The sequence below is a fragment of the Pyxicephalus adspersus genome, chromosome 4 (assembly GCF_032062135.1).
Source record: "Pyxicephalus adspersus chromosome 4, UCB_Pads_2.0, whole genome shotgun sequence".
Classification (NCBI taxonomy): Eukaryota; Metazoa; Chordata; class Amphibia; order Anura; family Pyxicephalidae; genus Pyxicephalus; species Pyxicephalus adspersus.
In genome coordinates this window covers 79914496-79939716 of record NC_092861.1, presented here as the reverse complement: position 1 = coordinate 79939716, position 25221 = coordinate 79914496, and the positions used below count along the sequence as shown (strand labels likewise).

General features: G+C 36.4%; 1 protein-coding gene across 1 annotated transcript in view; it reads right to left on the bottom strand.

Annotated features, from left to right (window-relative positions):
• Positions 1–25221, bottom strand: part of FIG4 (FIG4 phosphoinositide 5-phosphatase) — a 164924-nt gene that overhangs the window by 82901 nt on the left and 56802 nt on the right. The window contains exons 8-14 of the mRNA XM_072408758.1: positions 17813–17941; positions 17397–17497; positions 16531–16693; positions 14410–14507; positions 5022–5155; positions 2529–2645; positions 1830–1875 (exon numbers count right to left, since the gene is read on the bottom strand). Of these exons, the coding sequence (XP_072264859.1) occupies positions 1830–1875; positions 2529–2645; positions 5022–5155; positions 14410–14507; positions 16531–16693; positions 17397–17497; positions 17813–17941 (788 nt within the window). The remainder of the gene's footprint in view (positions 1–1829; positions 1876–2528; positions 2646–5021; positions 5156–14409; positions 14508–16530; positions 16694–17396; positions 17498–17812; positions 17942–25221) is intronic.

The following is a 25221-nucleotide window of genomic DNA, read 5'->3' as shown; positions in this document are numbered from 1 at the left end:
TCTCCGCTATTACCTGCTGGGGAGAAAATTCAGATTGATTTCTGGCCACGCTACTTTAGCTTGGATGAGGAGAAATAGGACAGGCCAATGCACAGGTAACAAGGTGGTTTCTCTCTCTACAGGATTATAACTTTACGGTGGAACACCAACCTGGAAAAGCACACCAGAATGTGCATGCCCCTTTCCAGAATACATTGCCTCAGGGTTGAGGGGGGGGGGGGGGTGTACAGGATCGCAGGGTGGCATCTTGGACTGAAGGTACATTTCCCCTATACATAGACGATGGTCCCTTGAAACCTGCCCAGCAGGAAGGTGGGAATCCCATAAAGATGTGCAAGATGTGCAAGAGGGAGAGAAGAGCAGAATTGCAGGAAGGAATCAAGCTAAGAAGTCGTGTTGCTGTGACATGGGAGGCTGTTGATGCGGATTTGATTTTGTTTCATTTATGAACTGTGGAAACTCCAGGCTGGGTATTGGACCCTCACGATATACTTGTCTTGGACTCATCCTTATTGTGGGGATGTTCTGATGGACTATGGACAATTACCCAACTAGGCTGAGGTAAGCCATTTTCTTTTTTGTGTATACCCCCTGGGTTGCTGAAAAGAAGCTGTTTTCTTTAGTCATCCCAATAAAGTCTTGTGTCTGTTACACCCTTTTGGTGGGAAGCGTGCTGGCTGCGGTCTGAGCAAATCCCCAGACTTTACACCTTCTAAAGAAATACAAAAACCGTTACTCTGTACTAGTAAAAAAAAAAAAAAAGTTTTCCAGTTTTGCTTTTACAGCACAAGGATAAACAATTATACTTCATCATCACTGGTATGATCATAGGCGGTTGTGCAATACAGCCTTTACCTTCATTTCAGGACAACTGGTAAATGCCTAATAAGGCCCCCCTAGCGTACAGCAGATGCACTTTTGAGACTGTGATCTGTGTTTTTTTTTTTTTTTATAACAATTTGTCTACTGTGGCTGCTATGCCAGTGTATCACAGGATAGAGGCCTGGAAAAGGTAAAACTTGATAGACATAATCACTTTGTGGCTTGTGATTGCTTTTAAATGGATTCAGCTATCTGGGCAGTCCTAATATACCGATCACTGTGATGTGATAACATTGATGTAGTGGATTCACCTAAGTGACAGGACATTCAATTAAGGTATCTAAGAAAATTATCAGACATATCATCTTTCTTAACAAAAACCTTGTACAAAACATACTTTATTAATGATTATAAAATATAAAGTGTTGCTACTTTCCCTTTAAAGTGTTATAGTTATGTGTGTTCCCATTGAAGATTCAGACAAATATGTAAAATGAGGGGTAAAACAGCAAAGGCTAATTTTAAATTGTCATTCTATGCTGTCAGTTTGCAAATTTCTGCTTCACACTACAGCTGGTAAATTAGTCCTCATTATCAACAATGGGCTTGTGTACATGTGGCCCGTGCTATTTTTTTCTTCAGCTTCAAAGGGGAAACAAGTCAAAGCAAACAACAAAATATGTTTATGTGTATTTTATGAGCATTTGCATTGAGTAGCTATAAAACTGTCCTAGCTGTGAACTGTTGATCAGAGAAAACAAAAACATAATTCAGCACATCTAAACATAGTATAGCAGAGAAGAAGATATGATAAAAAAGCACATAAACTGTGTTTTTAAACAAATAGGTAAAAATACATGGTTTTAAAAGTATAACAATATACTGTCAAACAGGTATTACATTTTCTGTCTTCTTTCTGCTCTGTAAAGCATTTTGCTAACTTGACATTATAAAATATAATAACATTCATAGCATGCAAATTAAAGACATAAATCTTCAGTCATTACCTGTAAACGGCCAGATGGTCCAACCACACCTCCAAGCTCATGCCACCTAGAAGAAAAATTCATGTTAGTAGCAAAAGGGGGCAGATGAAGCATGAATCTGCAAAGACAGAAATATTTAAATTTGTAAAGGTTTTCTACCAGCCACCATTGTGTTCATACTGGGAACACAGGCCAACATGTCACTGAATGGGCATAGAAGACTTAAAATATTATTTCTGTTTAATTTACTGGGTTAAATAAAAACACAACATTTTCCTATAATTAAAATATTATTTCTGCTTAATTTACTGGGTTAAATAAAAACACAACATTTTCCTGTAATTAAATACAAAAAGGTAGAAAAGGTCTGCTAGTAAGTTTAACGGTGAATCAATGACACTTTTCTTTATATACTTTCTTACATTCGAGAAAAATACCTTAGAAAAGTGGTTCTCTGCGGCAAAAACCGGTTCTGCTTCTCAAACAACTACTTCAAGCACTGAGAATATAAATAAGGGTAGTCCTATGCATTTTGACTGATCTATACTTGTGGCGTCATGTTAATTCATCTGTCACTAGGCACTTACAATACAAGATGTGCTCAAAACTTGTGTATGTGGCTAATGGATCACTTCTAAAATATCAATAACGTGAACAAGCACTAGATATCAATTTAACATTTTTAGCATCAGTAATACAAAAACAATTAAAATTACTTACTTTTCATCAGGCCTTAAGACACTGCAATATGAGTCAGGGCGATTAACAAAGAAACCAGTCTTCTTTACAACATTTTCAGCAATTACATTCAGACGATCTAGTACATTACACAATTTGCTGCAAAGAGTAGAAAGATATAATGCAAGAACTTGAAATTGGTTCTCTGTGGCAATACTCAATGTTACTATCCAAGTTACAAAGCTATAGGATTTACCTGGCTGTATATCTGGCTAAGTGTAAGCCAAAGTATTTATGGGATCATTACCTAATAAAAATAGTTGAATTCTCTTCTGCTGCCTGCTTCTGCTGGAGATTTAACAAACTGCTGGTCCCTATATAGTTTGGAAGTTTGTTTTTAGGAATGCAATATTTGTCTTTTAAATGTGTTTGAAAGACTTTTGTTACAGTACAGTACGAGGGGGTGCTGAGAAGTTCCTGGCTTTGCCCCCTTCCAGATGATGTAGAAAAATGAGTGTGGGGGTATATGACAGCCTAGTATCTTAGTATGTAACTGTGCAAATATCAGGTCTTTGTGATTCTTAAAATTGTTTTTTCATTTAGTGAGAAGCTGTGATGGCAGAGGCACAAGCAAGTCATTGGAGTTATGGGCCATCATGAAGTTTTTGTTTCTTCAGCTAGAGTCAGCAAAGGACATTCACACTGAGATGTCACAAACACTGAGGCAGAAGTGTCCCTCCTACAGCACTGTCAAACCTGGATATCTTGTTTCAAGACTGGGCATTTAACCCTTCAAGATGAGCACCGCAGTGGGCGCCCCCCAACCTCAACTGACCCGGCAACCTGCGATTCTGTCCATGAGCTGATTTTTGAGGACCGGCAAATATCCGCAAAAAGAATAGCCCAGATCTCACGGGAGCGTGTTGGGTTTGTTATCACCACTATCCTAGACATGCGCAAGCTTTCAGCTAAGTGGGTGCCGAAATGTTTGAACTGTGATCAGAAGAACGAACGAATTGAAGCATGCAAAGCTGTTTTGGCTGATTTTGAAGCTGCACAGGACTTTTTTGCTAGGTTAGTGACTGAGGATGAAACCTGGCTTCACTTATTATCCTGAAACCAAGGAACAGTCAAAAGAATAGCGCCACAGCGGGTCCCCGGTGGGACCCAGAAATCGGCCAAAAAAAGTCATGGCGTCCGTTTTCTGGGACAAAGACAGTATTCTGTTGGGGGACAACCTACCTCAGGCCTCTAGTATCACCGGACAGTATTACGCTCCTGGACCAGATGAAGGAGGCAATTAAGATGAAACGCCGTGGAAATTTGACCAAAGGAATTCTTTTCTTGCAGGGCAATGCACCTGCGGACACATCCAACTTTGTGGCTGCCAAATTGTTGAACACCCTGGGTTTCTAATTGGTCCACCACCCCACCTACTCACCTGACCCGGCCCCTGCGGACTATTATCTGTTCCGGAATTTGAAGAAACACCTGAAGGGGCAACGTTTTGAGGACATTTCTGGTGTCAAAGATGCTGCTGAGAGCTGGTTTGCGGCCCAACCAAAGGACTTTTATTTGAACAATCTAGAAAAGCTGCAACTACGCTGTATCAAGTGCATCAGTCTCAGGAGGGAATATGTTGAATAATTGAGTTACTTCATAACTCTGGCTCTCTTCTTTCTGGGCAAAGCCAGGAACTTCTCAGTACCCCCCCCAGTAAATAAAGAATCCTGTGGGTAGAAAGATTGACTATGCTTCGTAAGAATAGGTTCTAGTTTGGTATGGCACTTTAAGCCCCTCCCACTGTGGCTACACCCAACACTTGCCAAGACGTGTCCAAATACATTTTATTAAGTGACTATTTACATTGGAATAACACCTAAAAACATATTTTATGTTTTGAAATGTAATTGTAGTTTTATTAGCGATATATTGGCTTTTCACTTCACTGCTTATAGATATTTTGGTAATAATACTATTCTCGGGTCCCAGTATGGTGACAACTTAGCTATTCTAGTCCATGGATTACAAAGTTTAGAAATTGACTATACTAAATAAAAAAACAAACTTGAACATATCAGACAACGCATAATGCATAAGGCATAGACAAAGCTGTTCCAATCAAAAATTGAAGTCAAAATTACAAGATATGGTACAAAGAAAAATAATGTTTGCAATGAGTCCGTAATAAATGTATGTTTTTACCTGAGAAAGCATCAAATTTAAAAAGCATGATGCTATCACCATCTGTGATGTGATGTCAGCAGCTTCAATACTCAAGTGCCACTGCATAGTATTTTACTTTGCTCCTAACCCCGCAACTACATAAAAAGTTATGTAGTAAGGTGAAAGAACTGCAGACAAGCTGAGCTAACACAGAATATCATTAGACACTCTCAGAAGAGTCGACAGCTATGGGATGCATAGGGGGTGACCCTGTCTGCAGAGAATTGAACCCTTATTTTTCTGTGTACAGGGTCTCTTTAAACAGATATTATACTTTTCAGAGCAGTTTAATACCCATAGAGGCTATACCTTTTGGTGTACTTGGCCATATCCCATGGAATGTAAACAATGCTTTGTTCAGGTGGAATGAACTGATTCAAATAAGTAACAGCTGCGACCAATTCATCACTCAGGATTCGTTCATGTTTTCTCTTTTCACGCTCCTATATTGAAAAAAAAGTTAAAATATATTAATGCAAATAAATAGCATGTCATTTACTTGAGGTTTGTAATCCATGTATTTAGTCCATTAAAATAAAAGCTACTTTGTTCACTTGCTTTGCGCCACTTCGATCTCAGAGAAAACCTGACTGTTATTTATTATAAATGTCTTCTTTTACATGCTTTTAATTGTGATTCCAAACATATATACACAATGTGTGAGTTACTTTATTTATAATTTGCTGTGAAATTTTTTTTTTTGCTGAATGTTTTAGACATTAATATTTAAAATCACAATACTAATAATTTCAATGCTTTATGAGATGAAAATGTTTTTATGGGACCAAAATGAAAATGCAGTAACAGAATTATTCGAAAAAAAACTTGTGTAGATATACCCACCTTGTCTGTAATACCTGAACAATTAATATGCCTAATATTTATCATCAACTAGTACAGACACATCTTGCTAACAGGATTCCATGGCTCTTTCTGCATTTCTACGGTATACCTGTGCATTGTGGTAGCAGAGTTAGGCTACGCTTAGACCAAAAAAAAAAAAAACACTGCTTACTACTTCTGGACACTAAGTATGCACAGATAGATGTCCAGGATTGTTTTTAAACAATAGACGCTAGTGTCTGCCACCCACAAACACTCTGGTGTGAAGTGGCTCATTGGAATGAATGAGAATTTAAACATCAGTGTTTAAAGCTGGGGAAAGAGTGAGCACAGACTTAGCTTCAGATTTAAGTCAAATTAACTAAAGCATATCAATGACTGCGAAATTTTAATATGTGCATCTTGGCTTTAATGGCTTTGCTCTTCTCATGTTAAGAAACCAGGGCTTCTAACTGCAATAAACATGTGATTTTTGATTCTTTATACTGACATAGGTATTTGTTGACTGCAAAAGAGAATTTTTAAAGGTAACCCAATAAATGGCAAGCATGTTTTTATTTTGTACATTAGTTACTTTCTGTCATTCAGGGGGTAAAAAATTAACTAAGCTGGATACTGCTGGATACCAGTTAAAACCATACTAGAAAATAAACAAAAAATGGTGGGAAGGGGACCTTTAAGTAAAACTGCTAAAAGCCCTTTTCCCTAATAAGTGGGGTATGTGCTGTAGAATGCTATGTAAATCACAGGACTGAATGTAAAGAAATGCTAATCCTTTGACATGTAAAACTTTGCATATATACATTCTATTTGTGTATAAATCTATATGCCTCGGATTCAGCTTTAACTGCAATAGCATGTAAAGTCTGCAAGTAAGGATAATATATACATATTAGTATAGGGAAGAAAATAATGATATTCATTATTTTGTTTTGTTTTTGATTAATTTACATGCTTTTATTTGGAGAATTTTGAAAACCAACACACAAATCATTAGTGCTTCTCTGGGTTATCTTCTGACAGCTTGGAAAGCTAATGCTAAAAAAAATAACTCATTGCTGGCTTTTCTTTTGAAGAAACTCATTCCCCTGAGATAATCCCTGCATAGATACTTTCCATAACAATACACGGAGCTCTAATGAAAGATTAATACTTCCATTTTTGGAAGTTGCATTATCATAAATGGTTAGGTAAGCTATCTACATTTTTGTAATTTTATTTTTATAACAGTTTTATCAAATTTACAAAAAGTTGTTTTACTTAAAAGAACAAAAGATATGCTTAGGACTAAATAAATCGGTGTAAGTTATAGTTACATAAAAAATTATGAGCAAAATCAGAAATGATATATATGACGCAGTTGGGCAATAGCATTAAACATTGTGGTTTTTATTCAGAGTCTTCAATGTAACATAGTTTTTTTTTACCAGTTGATGCTACCAGTAGATCTATATTACCTTCTTTTGGTGGTCAAGCTGTCCACCAAAAGTTTTAGTGAAAATGGTCAGACAAACCATGTATTACTGACAAGATTTTTATCTCTACTGTTTGCTAGAGCTAGGCTGTAAAATGGTTTGTTTCCTAAATACATTTGTGGTGGCTTATATGTTAAATTACTGGCACTTTTATTAAAAAACATGCCAAAATTTTTAATGAACCATAATCCAATTTAATTTATTTTTGACCAAGTCCAGAGAATTCAAATTCAAATAGTCTACGCTAATATAAGTGATAGTCAGCATGGCTTCAAGAAAGACCGAAGTTGTCAATTTACAGACCGAAAGACCGAAGAGAGTTGACAAATTTACTCTCTTCTTATAGGGAAGTAAATAAACAGGTAGTCAGTTGAATAGCACTTGATATAGTGTACTTGGACTTTGCTAAAGCATTTGACACTGTACCCCACAGACAGTTAATATGGAAGTTAGGGTCAATAGGTTTAGAAAAGTCAATCTGTAAATGGATAGAGAACTGGCTTAAAGACTGCATCCAGGAAGTTGTAATTATTGATTCATACTCTGAATGGTCTAAAGTTTAGTGGTGTACCCCAGGGTTTAGTGTTGAGACCTTTACTGTTTAACCTGTTTTTAAATGTATAGAGTTTGGGATTAGAAGTACCATTTCTGTGTTTGCAGATGACACCAAACTATGTAATGTAATTAGGTACAAGATATCTATAATCTACAAGCAGACCTGGATGTACTGTTTGATTGGGCAGCCAAGTGACAAAAGACATTTAATATAGATAAATGTAAAGTTATGCACTTGGAAGCTAACATGCATGCTTCATACTGTGTAGGTGGAATACATTTGGGGGAGTCAGAAATGGAAAACGATCTGGGGGTTCTGGTAGATCATAGACTTAATAACAGCATGCAATGCCAAGCTGCAATATCTAAAGCTAGCAAAGTACTTTCTTGTATTAAAAGAGGAATAGACTGCAGAGATGGAGACATAATCCTGCCCCTGTACAAAGCATTGGTCAGACCACATCTGGAATATGCAGTTCAGTTTTGGGCACCAGTTCACAAGATGGAAATTGTGGAATTGGAGAGAATGCAGAGAAGGGAACTAAATTAATTAAAGGAATGGAGGACCTCAGCTATGAGGAGAGCTGAACTGAATCTATTCTCCCTTGAGAAGAGACACTTAAGGGGGGATATGATCACCCTGTATAAATAATAATAAACGGTCCATATAGAAAATTCTCTTTCCCATTATTCACTTTGAAATCATTACAAAGAACAGGAGGGAACTCTTTGCGTCTGGAGGAAAAGTAGTTCAAGCTCCGGATAAGGAAGGGATTCTTCACTGTAAGGTCTGTGAAAATGTGGAATCGGCTCCCTCAGGAAGTAGTTTCAGCAAGTACTATAGATTGCTTTAAGAAAAAGCTGGATGTTTTTCTAGAAGCACAGAATATAACTGGGTATTAAGGCTTTAAAGTAAAAAAAACAGTTACTGTTGATCCAGAAAACATACGATTGCCTCATGGAATCAGGAAGGACATTTTTTCCCCTGTTGTTTATATCTGGGGTATGTTTATTTCCTTAGTGGTTGAACTTGATGGACTTATGTCTTTTTTTAACCAAACCTACTATTTAACTATGTACGCTGATTTTAATTGTAATGCTTATGAATGGCCATACAGATTTTGTATTAGCCTTTATAATTACAAAGATGTTTTAAACAAATTTATTTGGCAGAGAAAAGTTAGAATACAGGAAATGCCTTCAAAATGCCCTAAACAGTACCCAAAAAGGCTATTCACGTCAAGCTGGGGCTTTAGAGCATGTATTAATACTTTCCTAATGCTGCAGGATGGGTTTTCTCTAATCCCCATCAAGAAAACTCTCTGATGTGAACTGGTCTATTGGAATACATAAGAATTTAAGTATTAAGGGAATTTAAATCCTCAGTATAAACCCTGGGGAAACACTCCTTGTAGACTTTTCCTTAAGAAACAAGGCAGTCTCTGGGGCCTTTGACAAATTAACCCTTGTGACTGAATAGATCACACTGCATCATAAAAAAATAAATATTGTCTGCTACTTGGTCTAATCCATGTGTCCTATACTAAATCTGAAGTCTGATTCTGCCTAGGACGTCAGGATCCTAAGTTAAATATGCGTATAAACACGATTAGCTACATTCTCTCATTCCGTGGTTACTATGTAATCTCCATATATAACTAACTTTTGCCTCATAGCTCTATGACATTACAAAAACTTTTTTTAAATTTTTTTTAGAAAGTTTTTTTGTTGCAACAAAATATACAATTACACATAATTCAGAGTCCTTCTTCAACACACATGTCACACATGTACACTTCAGAAGTGTTTCAGGCACTTGCTTTTGCGTTTGAGGCTCACTGCTGTCCCATTTCAGAAACCAGCATTAGTCGCCCCTCAATGTTGGGGTTGAACCGGCCTTGATATCTTGTTTCCATAACCCAAATGTCCTGGTGGAACCTCTTCCCTTGTTCATCACTCACATCATCCAAATTTTGTGGTAAGAAGTCCAGATGAGAGTGTAAGAATTGAACTTTAAGTGACATTCGGCAGCCAAGTTGATGGTATGCTGTTTAGCATGTTGTTCACAAGTTCAGCATGGTTTTCAGCTCGCTGCTTGCCCAGAAAGTTTTGTGCAACTAGCACAAATGAATTCCAAGCAGCAAGTTCAAGTGGGTTGAGTTTGTCCCTGAATGTGGCATCACACATCAAAATGCGGATTTGGGGTCCAACAAAAATACCTGCTGTCAGTTTAGCATCTGTTATAACTTTTCCAAACTTGTCCTTCAGATACTGAAAACCCATACCATTAGGATCACCATCACCCATACCATCACGATCCATTGTAAGTTTTTTATTAATCCAAGTTTAATATGAAGTGGCGGAAGGTAAACTTTGAGTAATTTATGCTTCACCTTGTACAGGCCAACAGTGTGTTCACTTTCTTTCACTTTGTAATAGTTGCGTTCATCATGACTGTTCCACAGGCACAGAAAAGCACATATATTTTGTATATTTTAATTGCAGGCCAGATTTTGGGTGCAAATTTTGTGTGAGGATCACAAAAGTGTGAAGTTGTCATTCCTTTTTGTAGCAAATTTCACTCCTTTAATCTGGAGGCTAACATTTAGGACTTCTCTTTTGGCTTATAAAATGTGGCTTACCCTCTTCAAATTGGGGTTCATAACATTCATTAACATTGACATCATCCTCCTGTTACTCATCCGAAATGTCAGTGTCAGTAACAACAGATGTAGGAGGGACTGGCACTGTATTCTCTGCATCATGTGGCACTGGCTTCAGAGCAGATTCACAATCGGGATAGACGATTTTTGACTTACGTCTTCTTCAAAAACCCAGCTACCTCTTTAGTAAGTTTCCTTTTCAGTGTTTAGAAGTACATGCGCATCTGCTCAAAACCTATACCTAGCCAGTAGTACTGTGACGGCTTGAGTTTAACAAAAAAATAATACATTTGTTTCCAAATACATTGTATTGCAGCTTTTTATGGGGGTGGAAGATGGGGTGTTGGGGGGAAAGGAAGGAGTCGGCAACTTACAACAATCTAAAAGCTCATAAATTGGGTTAATGTTACTTTTCTAACTATGAAAGAACACAGTATGTACATACTTAGACCTCATACTAAATATAACCCTGAATTATTCCTATGCACGATACAGTGACAGAACTGAAAAGACAAAAAATGGCAGTTAAAAAAAGAAAGGGACAACAAGGTTTTTTATAATCAAACATGACTTGGAATTTTAGACACAGCATGGATCAAATTTTTAGCATTTGTTGATCAACCCCGTTGATTCCAAAAGTCAGAATTTAAAACAGTACAATTTAAATGATAAATGATAAATTGCAGAACATAAGCTATACATAAGGTTTGTTCTTAACAGGGAGTCATGAATTTCATTCATTACTGAAATGCCTCAAATCCTGGAATCCCAGTGAAACCAGTTTATGAAGACGCACATTCCCGAACTATTCCCCAACTATTTTCAGTGGATTGCTTTTTATTTACATAAATACTACAACAATGCACAGAAGAAGGAAGTGCTTTAATTGTTGCATAAATTGTCACATTTTTTCTTTAAACTACAACTTAATTCTTAGTGGCTGAAGTAAAAAAAATTTTTTTAGAATGATATGCTAGAATACAGGGAGTAACCACAATTTAAAATGTTAGTTAAAATGACATACTGAAAGTTTAAACAGGAACAAATCTACCACATTTACAATAATCAGTGTCTGCTATCAAACAAAATTAACTCCTAAAACGCCCTCATACTCATTTGATAAAGAAACAAGAACAAAACTTGACAATGAATGTAGCACTATTCCATTAGGAGGAAGACTGTTGTGGGCACTTGTGGCAGAGGACACAAGGTCGGTATGGTATTTCCTAAATACATAAAGCTCACATAATGGTTAGATGAATCCATAATGAGAGAAATAAGGGGATTGACTTTACATACCTTTTTTTGGGGAATATTAATTGTCTGGATGCAATCAATAAATTGTTATTCATTGTCATTGACCCAGAAATAAACATGCTTTAAATCAAAAAGACAACTCCTGGTCTGCAAACTCATTCCAGGAAGGAGCCTCAAAACATAGGATCTGGTCAACCAGAATTTCTAGAAAGAGAAGTGATGACAGTCTCGACAGTCTAACCCCCTAATATTAACCATAACCTCCTTCTTAACACCTATCCCACTGCTGGCCAACCCTTTTTCATAGTGTCTGTGCCTCTGTAGTTACAAACATTATTCTCACAAGACAGGTGGAAATCAGGACATAGGCACCCCTAACTAGTTTAAAAGAGAAACATAAAGGGAAATATGTGTAATATTGTGAACATGGTAGCCAGCCCGCCATGTTCTCACTAGAAGTTCATCTTGTATACTTCAATTATTTCAGGCATGAAATTTATGTAAGCACTGAAAAATTACAAACATTTGAATTGTACATTGCGTTTTGGACACTCTAAATTGAATGAATTGGCTAAGGTTCATAAGCAATCCTCCAAAATACTTGAAGCAGCAATCTCATGCCAATGTACAGAGACGTCTTTGCCACACAAACGCTCTTAATTGTAGTGTCAGGAATATTAGCCTAGTAGTTTTCATTACTGGCTAAGAAACAAATATTCTGCAATATTTTTTTATCTCAGCTGGTTCATGCAGATGGCTGCCCTGCCTAATCACTATAGCTGCTGGTGTATAATCAGAAAAAAATAACATGTACAGAAAAGGTTTACACAAGTTGTTTGTATGCAATAATTTTTATTAAGTTTTACAGTTTAAGGGGAAGAAGGCACACTGAAGATAGGGTTTTGTAGCACACCCAAACTGAACAAACAAAAAGTAACAAGGAGGTAGAGATTTATGCATAAAACATGTGCCAAGAAAGGCCTGGTTACTGGAGGCTTTTTGTTTTATCTATAAACTGCAGTGCAGAGCACAAGCATTATAGCATCAGGATCACCAAGGACACATAAGTCCACCATGTAGTTGGAAAATGGAGCCTTCATGGAGTGCAGTGATGACTAGTCACTGGACCTCTCATCTTCCCATCATAAAGTTATATTAAAATTACACTAAAATGTTAGTGCACACTGTTGCAATATTTTTATATCCGATATGAAATATCCCAAGCGTTAAAATTGCATGTGTAATAGCATTAATGACATAGCAAAATTAGCAAGATCAAAATTGTCTATAGGTGAAACCTAAAAATCATTACTTTATAATTAATCTGAAATAATGGTCCTAGAATTATTTCTCCAGCAACACACACTTTGTGTTACACAAAGCAGAGCTGTGGGTCCCATTTTTATATATAATAAATTTGGAATCAGAACAGGAAAACATGGACTTTAAAGAAAACCTTTTCTAAGTGTTAGAGCCATAGCGTATGTTTAAAGGTGTGCACAGTGTTTTACTTGTGCACAGTGTTTTCCCCAGTGAACCAGATATATGCTGGAGATTTGGAGGGGACAGGAGCACGATGCTGCATATTTTCTGGACATGCTCACAGCTTGTGGGATTCTGGGAGGGGATCAGGAAAATTTGCCAATATCTGTCGGGAGACCAATCCCTAATGACCCGGGTTTTTTTTCTTCTCCACCTTAATGATTGGCCTCAGAAAATGTACAACAAATCGGTGTTTAAATTTTTGTTAAAAGCTGCCAAAGCTTGTATTTCATCTATGTGGAGTAAACTGACGGCCCCCTCATTAGACATATGTATACCTAGGGTGAATGAAATAAGGTTATTGGACGATCTGACTGCAGATCTATAGAAAAAACAACTCCTACAAGGGTATAGTCAGGAAGGCGTTTATTTGGCTGTAGGAAATTGGTTAGGTGAGGAAAGAGGGGTTGGTTTTAGATAACGGCTAGGAAGGGTCTGGAGAAGATGGAGGGTTTCTGTGATATCGGTACGGTGATATTTGACTTCTGGCTCAGGACGTTTGGGTTCTATTCAGTTTGTTATGTGTGTTTTGTTAAAATTTAGAGTAATGTAATGGAACACATTTATTTAATTGTAATACTGCACCTATTGAATGTTATTTAGGTTCTTGTTATGGAAAATTATATAAAATCAATAAAAACAAAAAAATAAATAGATAAATAAAAGGTCTTATATGAACTAAAGAAAATATAACTGCTGAAAGTTGTTGTAATTGTGACTATGTTATACGTTATTGCTACTATTTCCGCTTTACTTACAAAACAAATATAAAGGGTCATAAAAAAATTAAAAAAAACACACACACACACACACACAGCCTTCCCATGACAATCAAATCCTTGCTTTTCAAAAAAAAATAATCTAGCCTATCTAATGGCACATTTAAACAGCACTATGTTATGCTTTACAAATTAATTCTTTACTTAGATTGTAAGAAAACTCTGAAGCAAGTAAAGCCCCATTCACTTTAATGAAAGGGAAATTAGCCCATTCAGCCCTTGAGGTGAAGTGACTGGTCACACGAATATATATTTTTGTATTAATTGTAGTAATATTGTCCTCTTGTATCACATGAAGTCTGCCATGTTGCATTACAAAGAGCACTACAAAAGACACCATAGACTGCATGCCACACCAAGCATTTTTTTTTTTTTTTTTTTTAAGGCAGGTGCACTGTGATGTACACCCTGCTGTGTTCTTCAGAAGTCAGTTTCCATGATCCATTATAAGTCCCATCACAAGAAGCAGGGTGTACATTTAGGTATATGTAATCATGTCATCCTAGGTGACTGAACACAAGTTTGATATTAAGGTTTAATTATGTTGTGACCTAATAAAAATTCTGAAAATATATTTTCTTACCTTCACAAGGTTTAGAATAATAATAGGTGATCCAAATCTCTGAAGCATTTGGTCAAAATGGGAAGCTGCAACATGTGCATATGGATCTGCTTGGTCCACTATTAGAACAGAAAATACAAAATTAGACAGCTGAAATACTAGATCTTTGTACTCACCTTAAAACTTTTTGGGGGCCTATTTATAAAGAAGTGGAGAACAGAAAATTGTCTATACTTTTGGAAACCTGATCGCCGTATTTATTATGCCACATTTATGAAGTGGAAACAGGTTTTGTTCCCTGGCAGTCAGGCTTCTAAAAGTAGAGAAAGCTACTAGAGTAATACTTTAGGGAAACAAAAAGTGAAGACCTAGCTCTGTTCACTTGAGTGGAACAACTGCTATCCACTTTCTATAGCAACGAACAGCTGCAAAAGTGATCAGGTTGTCCGAGAATATGGTGGCAAACACTTGTAAAAATGGCAGTGTAACAGCTTAAGATGTTTCCAAATTCCAAAACGGTGAAGAATGCTACCTGGTAATTAGGCGGATCACCACTTTATAAATATGGTGAATGGAATTTCTTTTACTGCCATAAGGCTGGGACAGTGAAATCTTTTTAAGAAACACTTTTATAAAATGGCCATTTAAATGATTGTCTGCCAGAACCATCCAGATAGATGGAACAAGAAACTCAATTACCTTTACATAGTCTATTTGGGAATACAAAGTCAGTGTTTGAAGACACAGTAGCTGAGAAATGGACTTCCCCAATCTGAGGAAATATGAGGGGTATGACCTTTTTATAAGACTGGAGGCTAACAAAGGGGCCAAGGCAAGTAGTTCTGGTTGAGATGAAGAGAAGAATTACACTAGGAGCATTAACCATTAGCCCTTTCCACTAAAAAAAAAAGCCAGGGAATTTAAAAGAGCCTAGCAATCAATGTAATAGGGTACCTCTGAATGCTCAGTCTGACTAGCCTGGTCATAGGGTCTTTGGACACAGGGGAAGCTCTGAAGCATTGCTGACATTTCTGTAGTGGAAAATCACTATGCGGCTAAATTGTTAGCAGAATGGGGTCTGGAAAGTATCATGTGTAAAACTCAGAGCCCAAAAGATACTTCCAAGGCTATTCCCCCGACGTCTATTTCAGTGGGTCTAACACAAAACTCCAAAAGCGAAGCTAACTAAGGCCAGACTATTTAGCTGCAATAAAAAAGACAAGCTCTAGAAGCAATGTAGAAAAGAGTCTTCCCTAAATAAAATGTTGATAGTTAAAAATTAGATAGTTAAAAATTAGGCTATATACACGTCTGTTGGAATTTTGGTACTGGAAACACACAGCACCCATCCTGTTCTATGGGGAGGGGAGAGGACAACTGAATGGCACTCTACTATGCTCTCATCCAATGACATGCATAGTGGTCATTCCCGATAAGTCATTTGACGATCCATCATGGAGGAATGATGAACAACGTCACAGCTGTACACATGTCAGATTTTTAGCCTGACATTAGAATGACGAGCAGAGATGAACAATCTCTAAAATTTGATTTAACTAGAAATTACTAACTTACTTAATTCTTTTTATTTAGCAACCAGATTCAAACATTTGGAGCAGAATTCAATTTGCCTGGCTGACTGATGGCTGATTCAATCAGTTTTTACACATTACTGCATCAGTTTGTTGGTCTTAAGAAAAGTCTTCTTGCATCACCTATCCTCACAACACAACACAGGGCAACAATTTGTATTAGGTGCAATAACAGCAGCAGCAATCTGTATTAGGTATATTAGCAGAAGCAACAGAGTTATATCAGCCCAGCAATTATTTTTATCCACGTAATTGATACTTTTTTAATGCTTTCTATGTTGCATATGTAATGCTTGCCAACCCTACATCATCAGAGCGTTTCTTTTGAAAGTACAAAAAAAATCCTTAAAAGATTGGTACTGAAAACCACTGCAAGCCAGAACACCGAAGGCTCGGGCTTAGTGTGCTACAGCTATGAGATTGTTGAACGAAACTCAGTGATGACATGGGGGTTGGGAGTCAGTAGGCTGCAATCAAAAAGTCTAAAAATTGGATTTTTTCTAACAACAACCAGCTGTCCCACCCCAATAAGTAAACTATGAAATCTTACATGTTATTGGCGGCTTTGGCATCATAGTGGAAATGTCCTGGGACCAATACAAAGGGACTGAGCCTCGTACTTGAACATAGGAAGAATAGCTTCCAGCTGTAAATGACATCACAGAGGCATCATGCACTATTTGCTCTGTCTCTACTTCGTTGGCTACATCACCCTAAAAGAAAAGAGAAATGCGGGAGTTTACCAATATTAACTGTTCCTGATTTATAGTCAGCTACAAGCACAATTCTAAGTCACTTCAAAGCTTACCTAAACTCAGAAATTTCACTTTATATAAAAGGGTAGACAACCCTTTTATGTAGGGTAAAAATTCTGTTTAAGTTTTTTTTTTTAACGGGAACATCCTTTTTTTTTTTTTTAAGGGTATTGCACTTGCTCGCATTTGCAGTTTGATGCAAATGCGAGCATTTCAAAATGAACAGCTGCTTGATATGAGAAAGTGTTTTAATTATTTAAAAGGGCCCAAATTGTTATTTCAGCATGTAGCAGATGCTGGACCATGGAAAGATGTCCTATATTTCTCGGGAATTCCTGCAGTAAAATGTCTGCGCTTGGGTGCCCACATATGCAATTCACTTGTAGCTTTAATGTTGGTGTTCAAGTCAGTGAAGTCAAAGTTGATTGGAACAGAGCTAGGACTAGCAGAGGTTGCACACTGTAGTCCCCATAATATAGCGGAAGCCAGCACGTAAATCAGTCTACAAGACAGAGCAACGAATAAAGGTGCCCTAAGTAAGAGCAAGCATTTAGCCAGACTGTATGAGGGGTAGCCCCATGGAAAAGGTACTTTCAAAATGTCCCTAAAGTTAAATCCTCCCTGTTCCAAAATATTAAGAACTCAAAGCATGATCATTTACCTCACAATTTGCTCCTCTCTTTAAAAAGCGTGTCCCAGCAAATTTGCTTGATCTTCTTGCCATCAGAGTCACATAGATCGGTCGACCATAAATTAGTAGCTCTTGGTACATTTGTTTAGGGAAAATGTGTGATATAATGAACCAAACTGAACAGAACAAATAAAAGATGTATGGTATAAAATAATCACAACAGATGACTCAACATTCACAGCTTTTAATGTTCATGCATCAATCAGTAATTAGAAAATACCCATAAAGATAGATTTTTCTGAATCTAATATTATGCAACACATAGTTTTAACATTTTTCTATTGCAAAAATCTGCTTAGCACTTTTACCACTATTAGTGCAATCATTGCATAACGTGAAACTCACTTCTTTCATTTACATTGCTTTGATCATGTCTTAAAGGATACTGGACTGTCCACAAAACCCATGAATTATATAAAGTAGCCAATCACGATGTACAATGTCTTTTACACATTTTAAAAGTTGTCCATTCCAAACATATTTCATGCAAGGTTCGCTGCATATCCCAAAAGCACCTGAAAAGATTGTAGAACATTAAACAGATAACATAAATAAAACTATTTTGTTAAATACTACACATAAAAAATACAAAATATGCACAAGAAATGACATTTATGCACTAATATCATGTTTATGTCGGATGCCAAAGAGTCTAACCCTTTTCTAAGCCCTTGAATTTGATAGTGTAGAACCATGCTTTGCCATTTAATAAAATTTCCCAGTTTGGGAATTTTGCAGGACAACCACAAGCTCAAGTTTATTGTATTAACAATTTAAATATTTTTACATGGTTATATTAGCCCCCGTTTATGTCACTTTACAGGAGAGAAATTTTTGGTTCAGCAATCCTATTTTGTACCTGAACCCTATTACTCCTCTTCATAGCTTGGTTCCTACTCTTTACATTTCCCTTAATACTGTAAGATTGGTTCTTGTAAACATGTGCCCAAAACTGAATTTCATGTTTAAGATAAGGTCTTATGTCCTTTTTGGTGCTACCTACCTACCATGCTTTGTAATAGAAAAAGACAATGAATTACTGAAGATAGCAGAATGCTAGTTTTAAGAGTGCACTGTTACTAAACACACACCAAAACAAGTTTTCAGGCCTTATTCAGGAAACCAGCAATATCAGAGGAAAATAATAACAGGAATTGTATGCCCCAATTTGAACTACTACTTTCAATACCTCTAATAATGTTGTTGGATTTCACTCTCACTTTTACCAAATGTGTAAGCATTTAGCAATGATAACATTACTAGTACATATACCATACTTTATCAATTACTAGCCTACAGTGGGTACTACTACAAAAGATGACATATTACTGCAAATCAGGGAGTAGGTATAAAGTTATATACCAATATATAGGTTAGTGTAACAGTTCTATAAGGTAAACAGTACATTTCCAGATTGGTTTAGAAAAATTGCACGCACTACAGTGGGTCTACCAGATACTTGTATGTTAATGATGGTTTAGATTGACTTAAATTGTTAATGAAAACAGGTACGCCTGCAGCATATGCTTATTTTCCTTTTGAAACCTTGTTTCTCTGCCAAGGCTTTGGCAGCCAAAGAACATAGAAGTTGCAGAAGGCTTGCATAGGGCTCTGTCCTCCTTATGAGACCATCCACAAAAGTACCAGGCATGTCTTTCTCCCCCCAATGAATGGAGGGCTGAGTAAGTGGAAGAAAGATCTGAGGGTATGTAGGTGGTATATGGGGGATTAAAGCAAAGCCGATTTACCATTTACTTTACATAAATTAAAAAAAAGCCCTTTGGTCAGCCTATAATATTTACTTAACATCTTGATGTACTGTGGAAAACTGGGTGGGAAACTTTTTGTGACTTACATCAGCTACAATAACTGGCAAAATGATGGCTGTTAATGTGGATGGTAATATTAGGAAACCAAAAATAATTAGAACATAATTTATGACAAATTTCACACTCCAATAAAATATCAGCCAACCATTTCAAATGTTTAAAGGTAAAAGTCCAGTCTACAAGCGGGAACCACAGGGTACGGTTAGTCAGAAAACCTTTCCTTAGCCCCTAAAATGTTGTTTTTTGGCTCCAAACTTAACTTACTTTTATTTCCTCCTCAGTTAAACAAAATACATGTTTATTTGTGATGTTTCAGGTTCCTACACAAAAAAACTCCATTAAGGTCAATTTAAAAAAAATACTACACAGGTTACTAAATTATATATAAATAAAAAAATAAACCTAAATGTCCGGATTGTGAGTATATGTCCACTTTGCTGTGAAACACTTTAGGGGTCATGTGATCTTTACTTAAGTACCAGATTCTGAAAATCATTGTGACATTTATTTAACTACCTACTAATACACAAATATCCTATTTGCAAATATTTAAAGTGGAACTAAACCTAAATAATATTCACTTGTCTTCGCTGTTGCGGGGGGGGGGGGGGGGAGGGGGGGTGGTTGGGGGCTACCATCTTCTTCCTTCTTCTCTTCCTTGTTCTGATCTTCAAACAAGTTGATTGACCAGGCCAGAATGACATAGGTCCTATGCATCAAGTGCATGGGTTCATGCAGTTAAGCAACTGCAAGGGAAGCCAGATGAGCCAGGTATCCCAGAAACCAAAACTAAACAGTGCATTTTCAGCTCAACAAATTTGGCTGTTGATGGGAACAATTAGGCAGGTAAGAATGCTTTCTGGAATAAAGCCCTCCCTGAAAGCATTTTGTGGAAGTGGGGTTTCTTGGAAACTCATTTTGGAATCCGTCATCACAGGTAATATTTACAATTAATTGAAATCTTTTTTTTCCTCCAATTAAACAATTGATTTTAAATTATTTGTCTGTCTTTATAAATCAGTCATCAATCATGATTTGTAATGCGCTCATTTAAATTTGTTGTGATAACATAACACAGGTCAATTCACAGCAAAGCAAACACCACACTCTAGGTATCAGAGATTTCTATAGGGCTCAACTACGGCTGTGTTGCTTATAAAGTGTAGGTGCCAACAGGGAAGAAGACTAGAAGACATAAGGTGTAAATTCAAGAATGAATCTGTGGAGGAGGGTGAATTACATTGTTTCAACTTGGGGGGAGGGGGGTGGAAGTAGTGAAGAATAAGTGTTTTGCAATAAAGTGTGCATATCCTTTAAATAAAGCAAATAAAAAACAGATTTTAATCAAACAATTCAGAAAAATTATTAGCTTGATATTCTGAACAGCGTTGACTTGGATGTTTCTATGCTTTATCAAGCACGTGTACCGTTCCCTAAATATGGCCAATTGTTATGTTTGCAAGTGCCTTGCAATACTCTTTACAACGGGAAGTCAGAGTTGTCATGTTGAATCAGCTGAAATGTTTACAGGAGCAGAATGGATTAACGTGAAATTCTGTGTGACAGCTACATGAAGAAAGTGTGGGTGTATAATGAACTTAGTAAATGTGTTGTCTAAAGAAAGCAAAGTTAGTTTATTATCATTGTGCCTGTTACTACCCCAACAACATTTGAGTATGGAAAATTAGGGAGGGTGGGGGAACAATTTTCAAACAATTGTTCAACACCCCAACTCTTATTTGTGGTGGTCTAATTTCTAAAAACAAAGCTATTTTGGCAACATCCAGGTAACCAGTGTATAGAGAATTTTTAGGCACTAATGTGAAAATGTTCAGTTTCTATGGCAACCTTAACTTTGTTACAGTGCAGGGCAAAGTGATTAATTAAAATACTTTGCTGTACCTTATTAAATTGCTTATGTGGAAGCTGCATGTGTTGTACATTAAGGACTAACATGATAAAACTTTAATTCACAAAGTTTGGAAGTGAGATGTTAACTTGAAGGCATGTCTGCCTTTATGTATTAATTTATTTATATACAGTACTGTGCAATTTTTTAAGGAAAATTTTAGAAAAAAAAATAGGATGCTTGCAAAAATAAAATAAGTTTTTTTATTAATAGATTAACAGCCTACAAAATGCATAAACCATAAATCAATATTTGGTGTCTACCACCTGACTTCAATACAGCATCAGGTTTACACTTGCATGATTTCTTTTTTTTTTTAGGCAGGTAGACTGTTCCAAATATCCAGGAGAACTAACCACAGTTCTGTAGATTTAGGCAGCCTAGTTGCTTCGGCCTCTATTCAGGCAGACTCCAAGATATTGAGATCAGGGTTCTGGGCCACAATATCTACTTTCTCTGAAGAGTTCTTTTTGACTTTGGCTAAATGTTTGGAATCATGGACCTGCTGTAAAATGAATAAGTAATGGATCCTCTCGCAATTTTCAGCATTGAGAAGACCATTTGTTCTGACCAAATTGTCAGCAACTGTAAATGCAGAAATGCAAATGCAGCACTGATCCTTTTATCACTCTCCAATCCTTTGGCATTGTGTCTTTCATCTGCTGCACTAAATTTCCTTGGCTGACCAGTGTGTTTTCGATCCTGAATGATGCCTTTTTTTTTTACATCTCCAGGACAGAGTGCACGGCATATATGGAAACAACTATCTTCCTTGAAATTTCTGCCTGTGAAAGAGCTTTGTAATGGATTAAGACTACCCTGTGTTTTGTCTCTGTGCCATTGTGTAAGATGTTTTACATTGAACTGTAATCAAAGGCCTCCACTTGTTAGTAAACAATGACTTTTCCGTACCCAGGGTTCATTCTCCTACACAAATGGTTCCATTTAATTGACTTATTTTAACCCATATGTTATTGTGTTGATCATTTCCTGTTTGGTTTAATCGTTTAATCAACCACTGGACCAGGGACATGCAAAATCTTTAATGTATAATTAAAAAGTAAAACTTTATATTTTTCAAATTTGATATTGGTGAGAGTTTAGAACCAGTGTCAGTGTTTTATAACTGTCTGAGCCGTTATGGAGATTAACTTTCTGACCACTGATGTAACGAGAAAGAAAAGTGGAGGTTTCCACCACAACAAGAGCAGAAGGGAGATCTTTTAACAGGGACATTTGTCCCCAAAACAACTACCTAAAGGAAATTTCCCTCATTTTAGGAACATATTCTCACATTTCCTGTGGAATCTTTAGGACAGGAAGTGAAGGGAAACATGCCAAATTACACACAACTGATAAAAATAACAGATAACTATAAAGAGTAACAGGCTTATCTCCATAAATATTTCTTACATAGCCAAAACCCCACTCATAGAAACTGTGTGAGTTGACAAATGTTAATGTTTGTAAGAAATTTAAAAAAAGGCTAGAATAAAGATGTTTTTTTTTTTTTTTTTTTTTTTTTTATTTTACATAGCAAATTGAAATGAATGTAAATGAATGCATTTCTACTTGTGCTTATATGGGTACAAAACAAAAATAATCAATGGTTCAATAGACCAGTGTTTTTCAACCGCTGTTCCGCGGCACACTAGTGTGCCTTGAGAGATCTTCGGGTGTACCGTGGGAAATTATCCAATTTCAGTTAATTGGTCCCAAAATGATTTATTTACTGCAAAAAATTTGTCTTCATTTGTCTATACCAGCAATGTATAGTGATAGGCAGAACCAAAAAAAACTCTTCCACTAGATGGCAGCAGGTAGCTAATTTACGTGTCTGACTTTTTGGTGGTGTTCCGTGGGATTTTTCTAATTGTAAAATATGTGCCGCGACTAAGAAAGGTTGGGAAACACTGCAATAGACAATCAGTAGTTTATGTTGATCCGGTCCCAATCTCAGATTCGGGGTATCAACCAAGAACTATACATCAAACTTCCTAAACATATCAGCATTTTAGAGAAGGAGCTAAATGTTTTTTTTTTTTTTTGTTTGTTTGCACAACACGTTTTGCCAATTGGCTTCCTTGGGGGTAATTATGAAGGACACATTTACCTGTATTGGAGTTGATGAGGCATATTGATTGAATAATTTTCCAAGTTTGGGAACAGAGGTGGTAAAAAGAGATAATGTATCTGTATTAGGATCATCAACCTTTTCAGAAGAACCTGGACTGTCAGCATATAGGCCCTGATTTATTAAAGCTCTCCAAGGCTGGAGAGGATACACTTTATTCAGTGAAGCTGGATGATCCAGCAAACCTGGAATGGATCTGGTGCAGGATTTAAAACATTTGCTAATTGCAAGTGACTTTTAGGAAATCCATTTCAGGTTTGCTGGATCACCCAGCTTCACTGATAAAAGTGTATCCTCTCCAGCCCTGGAGAGCTTTAATAAATCAAAACCATAGTTTTAGAATGCAGCCCAAAGGCATGAAAAAACATTGATGATCCACACACAGGTACATTATCTCTCTACACCACCTTAGTTCCCAAATTATGCGCCAAAATCAGCAAATATGTTGTGCATTCTTGCTGATTATGACATAAGCTCATCACTCACCGACAAATTAGGTTCAGCTTTAACTTCATACGCTGCATAACCAATCCAAAGAACTTTGATACTAACTGATGTATTGGATTGTGTCAAGTTACACTCAATATGAATATGGAAGAACACCAACATTGGATATATTGGTATAGTAACAAACATCTCCATTTTATTTCTAGAAAATATAAATAGTTGACTTAGATTGAATTTATTAAATATCTTTTATATTTAAGTTTGATTTTTAATTTTGAAGAGTATTGTGTATGTGGTATTTGACTGGTATGTAGAGTCTTAAAACCACTAATCAACAGGAACAGGGCACTTGCTTTTCTTTATTGCCCTCTCCTACCCACAGATTAGTGCCTAGGAGTATATAAGTTTAAAAAAGAATTACATTTTTTTTTTTTTTACCAAGCAAGCTTGTTTCAGTAATCTACTGCTTTCAAACCTATAGCAACAGAAACCTAACAAAAGTTTGGTTAATATGGTATGGATTACCTCAAAAGAACACAGTCTATTTTTTAAGCTTATCTTCTGATGTCAACAGTTTAAAACCAAAAAGTAGTTGTGATATATGGCTATTAAAACATTTTTTTTCTTATATACGAAGTGTACAGAGCTATGGTCGTAATGAGATTTCTCTGACAATCAGAAAACATTTCTTTTTTTCATATATAAAAAATGCTCTGTTTAACAACAAAAAACAGAAGATGAAAGTGTTTTAGATAACATATAGTCATTCTATATGATTTTGGTTGGTGTTATAGTGCTTTAGAATTACTTAAATGGACAATAATTATGGTTTTATTATTACATAACACCATGTTTACAATACTGCTTTATGTGAAAAAGAAGAGGGGTTGGCATTCATTTTATAAACTTGCACCTCTTGTTGTTGAGATGAGCAAGCACGACTCAAATAGGTCCATTAGCTTGCCTTCATTTGAAAGGCGTCAGAAAGCAGCACCATTTACATGTGGTTTTCTGGATTTTCAATGTAGCATCCAGGGGTGGTTCACACTGCTCTTGCCATCTATAGACTTGAATGAAAAGAGTTTAAGATGCCTAAAAAGGGTTGTACAGGCATCAGTACAATCTGAGAGAGATCAGTAAGCACCAGGATTAAATTAAAAATCTAATGGGCCCTAAAACACACTATTTTTGTATCATGTTAACCTGTAAAATGTTAACCTGGCAATAAATAGTAAATACTAAGCAAATCATGCAGTCGAAATAGAAATATGCTTCAAAATAAACAAAACTTAAAAGTGAAGATTTAGGGGTCTTTTTAAAATGAGTAAATCTGACATTTACTGAAACATTTTCTGGCAGAAAACCAATCACTGCTATTGAAAACACATAGGCCCTAATTCATCAAGCAGAATCGGATGATCGCTCGCGCATTCGTATTCGCGATCCAAAATCGTACGCCGTCACGCTTTTCAGCAA